The following is an 11,514-nucleotide window of genomic DNA, read 5'->3' as shown; positions in this document are numbered from 1 at the left end:
TTACTTTCCATTTCAGATGACTCTTTTTGGTTAACTTGGTATATACTTTGCTCTGAAATTGACGGAAAATTCATCAAATTTTGAGATAATGAACATCCACGAAAAGTTTGCAGTTTCATCTTTTTTGAGTCTGGTTCAATAATAAGCTTTTCATCTTCCACTTTTGATTTGAAACTTGAAAAGAAGAGGTAACCAAAAATTAAAATGAAATACAACACATTAAAATGTGTTTAATTATTTTTTTCCGACAATTTAATATTATAATATCCCGATTTTTATTTTGAAGTATAAAACATAATTAGTTGCCTTAGTTTGCAAGGACAGATACAAGGGAGGGGTGATGGGGGCGACTGCCTCTCCCTTGAGGGGCCCCTGCACCGGTAAATTTTCTAAAGTTGAAGTTTTAAAATGCATAGAATCTCCCTCCCAAAAACGTTTCGGAATTGAAGTTTCAAAAAAAAAAAGTTCAGACAATCTTTGATGATGTTAGGAGGCCTCCCCCCGGGCATTTTGAAAAATTATAGTCTTAAAGATGCGGTTGTAGATGTCTCAGGTGGTGTTATTAGGGGAAAGAATGGGTTCAGTGAGTTTCCTACAGTAACTTTTCGAAACTGAAGTTCCAAAAAAGCTCAATTTTAGACAACTTTCGATAGGGTAAAAGGGTTTTGAAACATTCCACGTCATTACCACGAAATTGAAGTTCTGAAATGCAATTTTACCCCTTCCTAAGAAATAAAAGGTTCGGGGATCGTCTCGGATAAATCTCTACATTTTAGTTGTACAGTACAACCTTGATATCTCGAATCTCTCGGGACGAGAAAAAATTTTGAGACATCAAGTTTTTGAGTTAACAAGGTTTTTAAAAAATTACACTACTAACTCTCACATTCATACACATGTACGCTATATGTATTTATATATGTACTACTGGACCACATCGAATTACGATCAACAAAGTTGTCTTCAATATTTCACTAGATTAGAAATTTTCTAATAGTCGAAAGTGCACAGGATGAGATTCTGAAATGTACATAAATTTCAACTTGGTTTTTTTTTTGCCTAAAAGTTTAAAAATTCTAATTTTATCTTCAACCAGTAATGTCGCATTCAAAAAGTTCTCATCAGCCATTTTGTAGGAGTTAAAAAAGCTGAATGAAGAAAACGAGGAACGCATTTTCCGTTTTCGCTTGAAAACTGACAGACGAAAAATCGAACCCCTTTCCTCAAAGTGGACAACATGTTCGAGAGAAATGCACAAAGATTCTAAATTCTGGGGAAAACACTGCACCCCCTTCATGCCAACACTCCCCTATTATCTTGCCCCAATCCCCTATTTACAAAATTTCCAAGAAAAGGGATGAAAAACGTTAAGCAATTGTTCCTGGAACTGGTTTTACTACAAAAATTGCTGAAGCAAAACGACAATTGAAACTTGCTTCTGTGCAAAAAATTTCGACATATCAAGGGTTTTAAAAAATAAATTTTGAGATAACTATGGAAAATACATAGGGGTTTTTATAGAAAATGTTGGGGAAAATTTTTGTTGTGAGACATCAAGGGTTTCGAGATAAGGAGGTTTGAGATATCAAGGTTTGACTGTATTAGATAATAATGATATATTTCTCCCCGCCCTCCTAAAGTATACACTAATCAGATACATAGTAGGAAGTAAGTTAAAAAATCAACTGCCTCCTCCTTGAAAAATTTCTGGATCCGTCCATGGTTTGCAAGAGCTAGAAAACAAACACATACCATAGGTGGCCCATAGGGAGGATAGGGGTGGGGAGTAACTATTCTCTCACTTCCAAAAACAAAGGGGTCTTGCCTTCTCACTTTTCGGAGATAAAGATTAATGATTGATTGAAAAAGTAAAAACTAAAAATTCCGTACAAATGGACTTCTCTCATCTTATTTCATAAAAATGGACCTTAGAATTTTAAAAGGCGTGGCTAAATTACGGTGGCTATCTGTCCCAATATTTAAGGCCATATTCCACATTGTTTGGTGGTCATAGAATCATTTGGAGGTCATGTTAAAAGCTTTTAAAATACCGTAAAAGCGGGTGACTATGGTACAATTTTAGTACATTTCTGTCTGTAATTACTCAACATTCATTCGAAAAAAATGAAGTTGCGTTATCATTATAATTTAGGATCTGGGTTTTCAATTCTGATCCTGAAATAATTTGGAACTTTACCCACACCCTCTCCAGAGCTGATTTTCTTTGTACCATTGTCACCTTTCTCATTGCGTTTGAGAATGGCACAGCACATGTTTCAAAGTTTTAATGTAGGTTTTGGTGGTTTGTACCATACTTTACCACTCTTATAATTTTAACAGAAGAGTTGTAGATGTAAGTTATGCTGAAAATTGAACTTCGGAGAGTCAGGTACATAATCAAATCGAGATAAAATAATGGCTTTATTTTCTTCATAATTTTTGAAGATGAAAACCAAATCTTATCTTCTTTTTCAGCTACTCTCAAACTTTATACCTTGCTTCAACATTGCTGCAACTTTAAATTCACTTGCTTCTACACCCCTGATTTTTCCTGGGTACTTTTCGAACTACTTACCCTCCAAAATTTCAACTAATTACTGTACCACACTCACCCTCCAAATTGTTAACTTCACTTGTAACTGTAACAACATTAAAATATTTTATTTTTGAATGAAAATCAGAGGTTACTTTCTTTATGTAATACTAGTGATACCTGCACGGCTTTGCCCGTAATAGAAAAATCAAAAGGTCTTTTGGTTCGCCTGTATATTTACAAATAATGTATGGTGAATTTTCTCGCCAATTGGCTTGTACCGACGTTACGGTTCCACGCTATGATAATTTCGTATCTCGCCAATTGGCTTGTGCCCATGTTACGGTTCCACGTTATGATGATTTCGTAATTTATGATATTTTTTTTCTTAAAATTGGAATAGAAAAAGAACCACATCAAATTTTCGAAAAATCGCTTCGAGGTGCACACCCCCATGCTACATACTAACTTCGTGCCAAATTTCATGAAAATCGGCCGAACGGTTTAGGCGTTATGCGCGTCACAGACATCCTACAGATATCCTACAGACATCCTACAGACATCCAGACATCTAGACATCCTCCAGACAGAGAGACTTTCTGCTTTATTATTAGTAAGGATGAAAGCGAAAGCACCAGTTGCTCACAACAAATAAATTCACAATCACCAGGTTATTCGTCTGGCAGGCCGTTTTGACAGAGATAACAACTCTCTCATTACCGCAGAACAGTGGCGTAGCTAGACCCGACTTTCGGGGGGGGTTACTTCTTTTATATATATATATATATATATATATATAATATATATATATATATATATATATATATTATATATATATATATATATATATATATTATATATATATATATATATATATATATATATTATATATATATATAATATATATATATATATATATATAAAAATCGCTTGGAATTTTTTCCTTTTCTTCTTTTTTTTCCTTTCTCTTCTCTCTTCTTTTTCTCTTTTTTTTGAGACTAACTTTTCGGGGGGGGGTTTTGTCCCCAAAACCCCCCCCCTTAGCTACGCCCCTGCCGCAGAAGGTTGCACAATAGCTCCTATCGAAACTGGGATAATCCTAGAGTGCACTACAAACGCTTATTACATCAAAACTGAGGTTTGTATCATTCTCACCCTCCAAACCATTTTTACCCGCTCTTACAATAACCCAATTTCACAAAAAAAAAAACAGCTTTAGGGACCATGCCGTTAACCCCATACACTTTTTTCACCCCCCCCCCCTTTTTTGGTGCACCAGCCGCTTATGACATATACAATTTTCAATACCACAGCTGCTAAGATTGAAAGCTAAAAATTAGAGAGACTGTGTACGAATGAATTTAATTGCAAAATTTTGAGTGTTTGAACATTTTAAACATTTTTTTAGAACGAGAAAAATGAAAATTATTTTAAAAAAATTCATTAAAACTTGAAACACATAAATGAAAAAATCCATACTTTTTAAAGCTTTCAGTTAAAAAATTATCATAGGAAATGACAACTTATGAAACATCAACTTACAAATTCCAATAGTTTTCCTTCATTAAGCGTGCATCGTCAACATAGGAACATAAATTATTTTCCAAACTCAGAAGTTCGTGTTTGACTTTTTCATGAAATGTTTCAAAAGGTTTCGATGAAGAATTCTGTATAAAAAAGAAAACTTTTATACTTTGTAATCATTCAATTACCTTGTAATGTACTTGTTGTATAATTAATAGTTTATTTCAAGCAAATAAAATCATAATATAAATTTCAGTTTTCTTTAAATATTACTTCTTTTTTTACTAATTTATTTTTTAACAATAATTACTGAAGCCAATTCATAAGTATTACTTGAAAGAATTCATCTGAAACTACTGAGTAAATTTGTTTAGTTAGTTATATGCTGGCTTCATGCCAACATTGGCAAGGCTATCCATAGCAAAAGTTCTCTAAGGGCCAGGCATAAGTATGTAACCCCTTCCCTTCCCCGACTACACACAGATGCAAACTTACCTCACAATTTTTATTTTTCCAAAAAATCTCCAGCGGAAAAAAAAATCTAGAAGTACAGGTATTCTTATTAGAAGAATCAGAAATACAGTACAACCTCGATATCTCAAATCTCTGGGGACAGGAAAAAAATTCGAGATATCAAATTATCAAGGTTTTAAAAAAATAACACTAGTAACTCTCACAATTACACACATGTACGCTATATGCATTAATATATGGGACCACTTCAAATTACAATTAATAAAGTAGTCTTCAATATTTTACTAGATTTGAAATTTTACAATTGTCAAAAGTGTTCAGGATGAGATTTTGAAATGAACAACAATTTCAACTTGGTTTTTTCACCTAAAAATTTAAAAATTCTAGTTTTATCTTCAATCTGTAACCCCACATTCAAAAACTTTTCAGCAGCCATTTTGTAGGAGTTAAAAAAGCAAAATGATGAAAATGAGGAACGTATCTTTTGTTTTTGCTTGAAAACTGACGGAAGAAAAATGAACCCCTTTTCCTCAAAGTGGACAACATGTTCGAGAGAAATGCACAAAGATTCTAAACTCTGGGGAAACACAGCTCCCCCCATCCCACACACACAAACACTCCCCTATTATCTTGCACCAACCCCCCCCCCCCCCCCCCCCCATTCACAAAATTTCCAAGAAAAGGGAGGAAAAACGTTACGCAATTGTCCCTGGAACTGGTTTTACTACAAAAACTGCCAAAGAAAAATGGCAATTGAAACTTACTTCTGTGCAAAAATTTCGACATATCAAGGGTTTCCGAAAAATAAATTTCAAGATAACTATGGAAAATACATAGGGGTTTTTTATAGAAAATGCTGGGGAATTTTTTTTTTTTTTCGAGACATCAAGGGTTTTGAGATAAGGAGGATCAAGATATCAAGGTTTGACTGTATCCTCATATATATAAAAAAGCCAATCATCGAGTAACGCTCCTGACGTCATCAAAAATGAAGCTCGCGCTATGGCATGATCATTTGATAAAATGTTTTGGTAATGTTCAACATGCAGGGAAAGGTTTTATTGTGACAAGGCTGAACTGGATCCGGTAACTTGACTGTTTTACTGGTACGAATGTGTCATTTCAGGGGAATGAACAAACGAATAAGTTGTTAACAATGAGCGCTATCTACTGAAGTTTAGGGTTAATCCACTGGAGTTAGGGTTAAAATTTCAACTATCAAAGTATCACCAATCAGGCAATTGCTTCGTTCAAATGCAAAAGCAATATTCAACTGTCATATCTTGAAGGGCGATTTTCTGGTTTATACAATACTTTTCAAATACAGAAAAGGTGTGTTTGAAACAGAGGGGGGGGGATTTGAAAACCAACTACATGTGATTCAAGATTTTAAATTGTTTAGCACAAATTTGCAAGGAAAGTAACATATGTGTGTTCGACTCTTGCATTGCTTTGTTTCCTCCAGCAGTGAAACACAACTACCATATGCAAGTTTTGGCAAAACTGTTGGATTTACCAAAATCTTTCTCTTTTTCTTTTTATTTACTGTTTGCTTCAATACTTCATAAAAGATTTGAAAGCTGTTGAAAATGTTCTTATAATTTCTTCAGTGCTTATGAAATGAGTATTATAACTCAAAAGTTATGCAGAAAGCAAGTGCAAACAGTCATTTTTCAGGTGAAAAGAATTGTCTTGATTTTTATTTAATTACCTTAAAAGAAATTTTCAATTCATCTGGGAACCTTTTCATGCTTTTAAGAGAAAAAGTACCAACTTCTAAGAAGGTTTCATATTTCTGCTTGATTTCTGTATAATCTTCTTTTATCCTCTTTAAAGCCTCGAAGTTTTCTCGCTGAATGCAACAATATTTTCTATACTTTTGATCCAGTAGTTTATCTTCAACTGACAATCCTTCAGGGAAAATGTCTTTTACTTCATCAGTCTGTATGGAATAGAATAAATGAGCCATCATTTGTGTCCTGCTTTTGTAGTAAATTTACAAACATTTATAGAATAATGAGAGTGATTATGCGCAACACAAATATGATAGACACCGGTAAACGATATTTATCCGCGTTCTCATTCCTAATGTAATGTAATATAAAATTTACTTTATTCAAATTAGATTAACTTCTCAACTCTTTCGGCACGTGTAAAGTTTCAGTTTTAGGTTGGCATCCTTTGATGCCCAATCATATGTAAATGAGGCAAGTATAAATAGTGAACGATTCCAATCGTTCTCTCTCTCTTCTTTTGTGTTCGTCAGCCTCTTGTGAGTTAGGTCTGATAGGTGTTGGGGAGTTGCGAACTCCACCTCCTCTTATGGCCAGGGTTTATTCTTATGAACTTATTTTTGTTAGTTTATTTATTTTAGTTACTATGGACCAATAAATTTTTGGTAAGATTTTAACAAGTTTCCAATGTTCATTTCTTCACATTAACATTTGATTCTGCACCTTCCACTGTGTGATATTATCTCTGCTTGTATAAGCATGTAACATTGTTGACTGACTTACGAAATTTAGCCCTTCGGCTTTTCGTTTAAACATCGTAAGTTATCAAAATATCTGTGCCTCAGAGCTAGAGGAGAGTAAGTCACATTTTAATAATTTTACAGCAGAGAGGAAAAACTTTTTTCTGGCGCATGCAAAGGACAGGATGCACGCTTTTTTAACCCTAGGAAAAATTGAAAATGATTTTTTTAAAGAGAACAATGTTCACATGGCTCGATGCCGAACAGACTTCTACATACAATGCACTAAAAAACAGAAAATTGCAATTTTCGGACTTGCGTCCTTCTGGCTCTGAGGTACAGATATATGGAAGAATGCGCACACACACACAGGGGTGCCCACCTGGGGGGGGGGGGGGTCATGGCACAAACTGCGCTATTGAAATTTTTAGGGGGAGCTGTCTCAAGAGGTATTTTTCACGTTTGGGGGGCTCTTGCTTGACAGACATCGGTAAACTATATTCAACCGCGTTGTCATTTCTAACGAAAAGTAATGTAAAATCGTCTTTATTCAAATTAGATTAACTTCTCAACTCTTTCGACAAGTGTAAAGTTTCAGTTTTAGGTTGGCATCCTTTGATGCCCAATCATATGCAAACGAGGCATGCAAGTATAAATAGTGAACGATTCCAATCGTTCTCTCTCTTTGTTTCGTCAGCCTCTTTAAGTGTTAGTTCCGGTAGGTGTTGGGGAGTTGTGAACTCCACCTCCACTTATGGCCAGGATTTATTTTATTAACTTTTTTTGTGCATACATTTATTTCAGTTACAATGGACCAATGAATTTTTGGTAAGCATTTTAAACAAGCTTCCAATGTTCATTTCTTCACATTGATATTAATTCTGCATCTTCCACTGTGTGGTATCAATTTTGCTTGTATATTCATGTATTATTGTAGACTGACTTACGGAACTTAGCCTATTTGCTTTCCGTTTAAACATTGTAAGTTATCATTGCTTTGGGTGGGAGGGGGGTCTTTGCAATATTTAGGGGGGTGCCCTCGCTCTTAGGGGGTGGGCACCCGACATACAAAAGCACACAAATATGTACTTCATTAATACAAGTTTTTAAGGCTTTGAGAATAACTTGACCTTTCTCATTGATTTGTTGTCTGATAGCAGCTTTCTTCTGCTATTTGAACTTTCAAAATTGATAGTTGTCTCTTAAATTTTTTTGAAGTGACAGCCACAAAAGATCTGAATTTTAGGAAAGAATTACCCATAAAGAATAATCAGAAAGAGCTAAAAAAGCTTATGTGCTGCTTGTGCATGTGTGTACCACGGAAAAAACTCATGAAGGAATGAAAAATAATTACAAAATCTATAAGCAGATAACAATTTTAATAATAAGTGAAGCAAAAAGTTTCATCCTGAACTAAACAACTTTTTGTTGTATACCAATATCGAATTTCTAGCATCGGATCAATACGCGTCTCAGCTTGGGCTTCGAATTATTTCAAATTTAACTTTGAAAACTTGATTTCTAAAAACAAAACATACCTGTTCTGTAAAACAAAAACTATTATTTAAGATAAAATCAATATAAAACTCATTCCCTCAAACTGTCAACCGTTGTTCCAGTAAATTGCAAATTTTTTAATTGATGCATTTTTTTGCTTTGATCATTTTAAGTGCAAATTATCTTTTCTAACATTTAAGCATAAAAGTGCAGGATAAATACATTGTATAACTTAATTAGAGTAATCATTTTTTCCCATAAAAAATTTCAATATGAATGCATTTTTGAAAAAAAAAGATACGAAGAGAGGAAGAAAAAATAGGATATAAAAAAGAAAAGAAATAAGTTAACAAATAAATTAAAAACACTTTTCAAGCTTTTCTAAGAGAAATTTATCTCAACAAATAATAATAATTACTATTATATATTATTTATAAAAAAAAATAGTATATCTAAATGAGTTTTTATGTCACTAGGGGGCTCTGCCCTTGCTTGATAACGCTCACCAACCCCCAAAGATTTTTTTTTTGTTAAATGTTACACTTAAAACGAAATCTTTTAAACTAAGCAAATCATTTTTCTTAATGAAAACATTAAAAACTATGTACAAACTCACATACATAAGTTAACATAGGCTTTTGCTCATAGTCAATAACTTTCTTGTATTCATGAGCATTAAAGGAAAATAAAAACAAATTTCCATCTTTTCCACCAGTTACAATCAAACTGTAAAATAAAGAACTTGACTCAAAATCCCAATCAAATTAAATTAATCACTTTACTGAGAAACTAATCAAAAAAAGGCTTTTGAAGAGCTATATTTTATCATTTTATGAATTCTTGCAAAATTATATGATATAGCATTATTTGTGTGGAATGATAGAGCATCTTTTCATGCTTTAAATGTTTATTAAATCCTAGTGTAAACAAATTTTTTACAACTTCCTGTATGTACTTAGTATTATATTTGTCAGGTGGCTTTGCCTGAATAGGAAGGTGTGCCTTATGCATGTCTGGTAAGTGCCATCTTATCTTGCATCGATGATTAGCTTGATGTGTGAACCAAGTTTAGTTGATTTTAAATATCTTAAATTCAAGGAGGGTGTAAGTCCTCTGAAATGCAGCTTGAGTAAAAACTTTGAGGTCAGTATAAAACGTTTGAGACCACCGGAAAAGGAAATAAGAGATATATAAACATTATTGTACCATTATTAATTAATGTTTATTGCTAAGAAATAAAGCAACGAGCTGGATTTGCAAATACACAATTCATTGTCTATTACAGTATGTTAAAATTACCCTGACCATTAATTCACATTTATCTTTCAATTGCTCAATACCATGAATCTATGATATACGATTGCAAAGTTGCATTGTATTTAGGTTGCATTGTTGAAATACAATTGTGCAAAGTACATTCATTAACTTATGGAATGTATATTTAGTAGACCTTTCTCACTTTATAATGTTAGATGTCCTTCTAGCTTTCAAAAATACATGATAATAGACCTTATGCTAGTTAAATAATTTTGAAGACCTTTTCTAACAGACTTATTTACTTTTCTTTAAAGCTGGTTCATAAAAAGTATCTAGTAAACTTGCAGAACATTATTCAATATTGATGGATATTTAGATGTTTGTTTTCAATTGCCATCAAAAAAACCTCCACAAGAAATGAACTGTCAAGAAGTGCACACTATTAAATATATATCTTTAAAAAAAAAAACTATGGAAAAAAGAAAAAGCGACAATGGTTCATTTCATACTATGCAAAAGTGATGAAACAGACGCAAGAATTACCATTGTGAGTAGTCTGAAAAAATGCAATCTATTCTCAAATAACTGTGACAGACAATCACATAGTCCTTTATGCAAAAACATGAGGCAAATATCTACTTTTATTCTTGGTGTATTGCGTTGCTATTTCTATCAACTCATTTGTTTATATTATTATATTTTTACACTGACACAGTAAGTTCCAGCAGGCTGGGAACTAGGAGATAGATACATTTTTTGCAAATCTGTAGTAAAGTTATGGTTTCTTGCAGGAAAATACACATTTATAATATGAACTCATTAAGTTGAATTAATTAAAAACAAGACATACCTTCCATCTGAAGATATCTTCAAACAATTCACAGGACCAAAATTGGCATCATGAATCTGATACTTTATAAATTCATTTCCAGAAGAAGGAATGAAAGCATCTTTTAAGTGACAGATAGTAAGAGATCCATCTTCCATCCCCATAAACAAGAATTTTCCGCATGGACTGCAAAATTAGGGGGACAGTCAATCTTATTAGCATTATTTTAGAAAAATGAAGAAATGGGAATTACATCAACATGTTATTTATGAAAGCTGTGAAATTTCCATAAATATAGCAAAAAACATTTTGTCACGTTTTGTTTTATAAGATTCTGAATTATGTTAAACACATATGAAATAAAAATGATTGGATTAGGAAATTGAGCTTATGTGTGCATCACATGACTTCCTTTTACGCCAATTTATTGATAATAGTAGTGCCTTGGAGTAAGCAAAGAAACACTTTAAATATTTTCACCCCAAGTTTGTTGTAAACTGAGCAAAAAAAAAGCTTTTTTTTTCCCAGACAGATTTTCTCAATATTAGACATTTAAATGTGATATGTCGCCAAGTGTTTGCCAAATTCTAACACCACTTGAGTTTGCAATGGTATTAACAATGATTTCCCCCAAAAAGTGGACAACTAGGAGTCTACATACCAAAGTTCAACTTTCTACGACATACCCTTTTTGAGTTATGTGAGATACATACGCACATACATACGTACATACGGACGTACTGCAGACGTCACGAGAAAACTCATTGTAATTAATTCAGAGATCATCAAAATAGAAATCAATCATTCTTAGACATATATCCACGTGTGGTTGGGTTGGAAAAAAAACTCAACATTCATTCGAGGGAGAGCAAAATGGAAATTAAGGCCAATTTTTGTGTCAAAATTTTTTTGTGAATACAATACTTC

General features: G+C 33.1%; 1 protein-coding gene across 1 annotated transcript in view; it reads right to left on the bottom strand.

Moving 5' to 3' along the window:
• The window catches only part of LOC129221052 (cilia- and flagella-associated protein 44-like), a 103,270-nt gene that overhangs the window by 61,265 nt on the left and 30,491 nt on the right, over positions 1 to 11,514 (bottom strand). The window contains exons 15-19 of the mRNA XM_054855489.1: positions 10,609 to 10,773; positions 9,122 to 9,227; positions 6,243 to 6,383; positions 4,076 to 4,200; positions 5 to 174 (exon numbers count right to left, since the gene is read on the bottom strand). Coding sequence (XP_054711464.1) covers positions 5 to 174; positions 4,076 to 4,200; positions 6,243 to 6,383; positions 9,122 to 9,227; positions 10,609 to 10,773 — 707 coding nt within the window. The remainder of the gene's footprint in view (positions 1 to 4; positions 175 to 4,075; positions 4,201 to 6,242; positions 6,384 to 9,121; positions 9,228 to 10,608; positions 10,774 to 11,514) is intronic.

This window comes from Uloborus diversus, chromosome 4 (genome assembly GCF_026930045.1).
Source record: "Uloborus diversus isolate 005 chromosome 4, Udiv.v.3.1, whole genome shotgun sequence".
Taxonomy (NCBI): Eukaryota; Metazoa; Arthropoda; class Arachnida; order Araneae; family Uloboridae; genus Uloborus; species Uloborus diversus.
The sequence above is the reverse complement of the archived record's forward strand: the minus strand, read 5'-3'. Positions and strand labels throughout refer to the sequence as shown.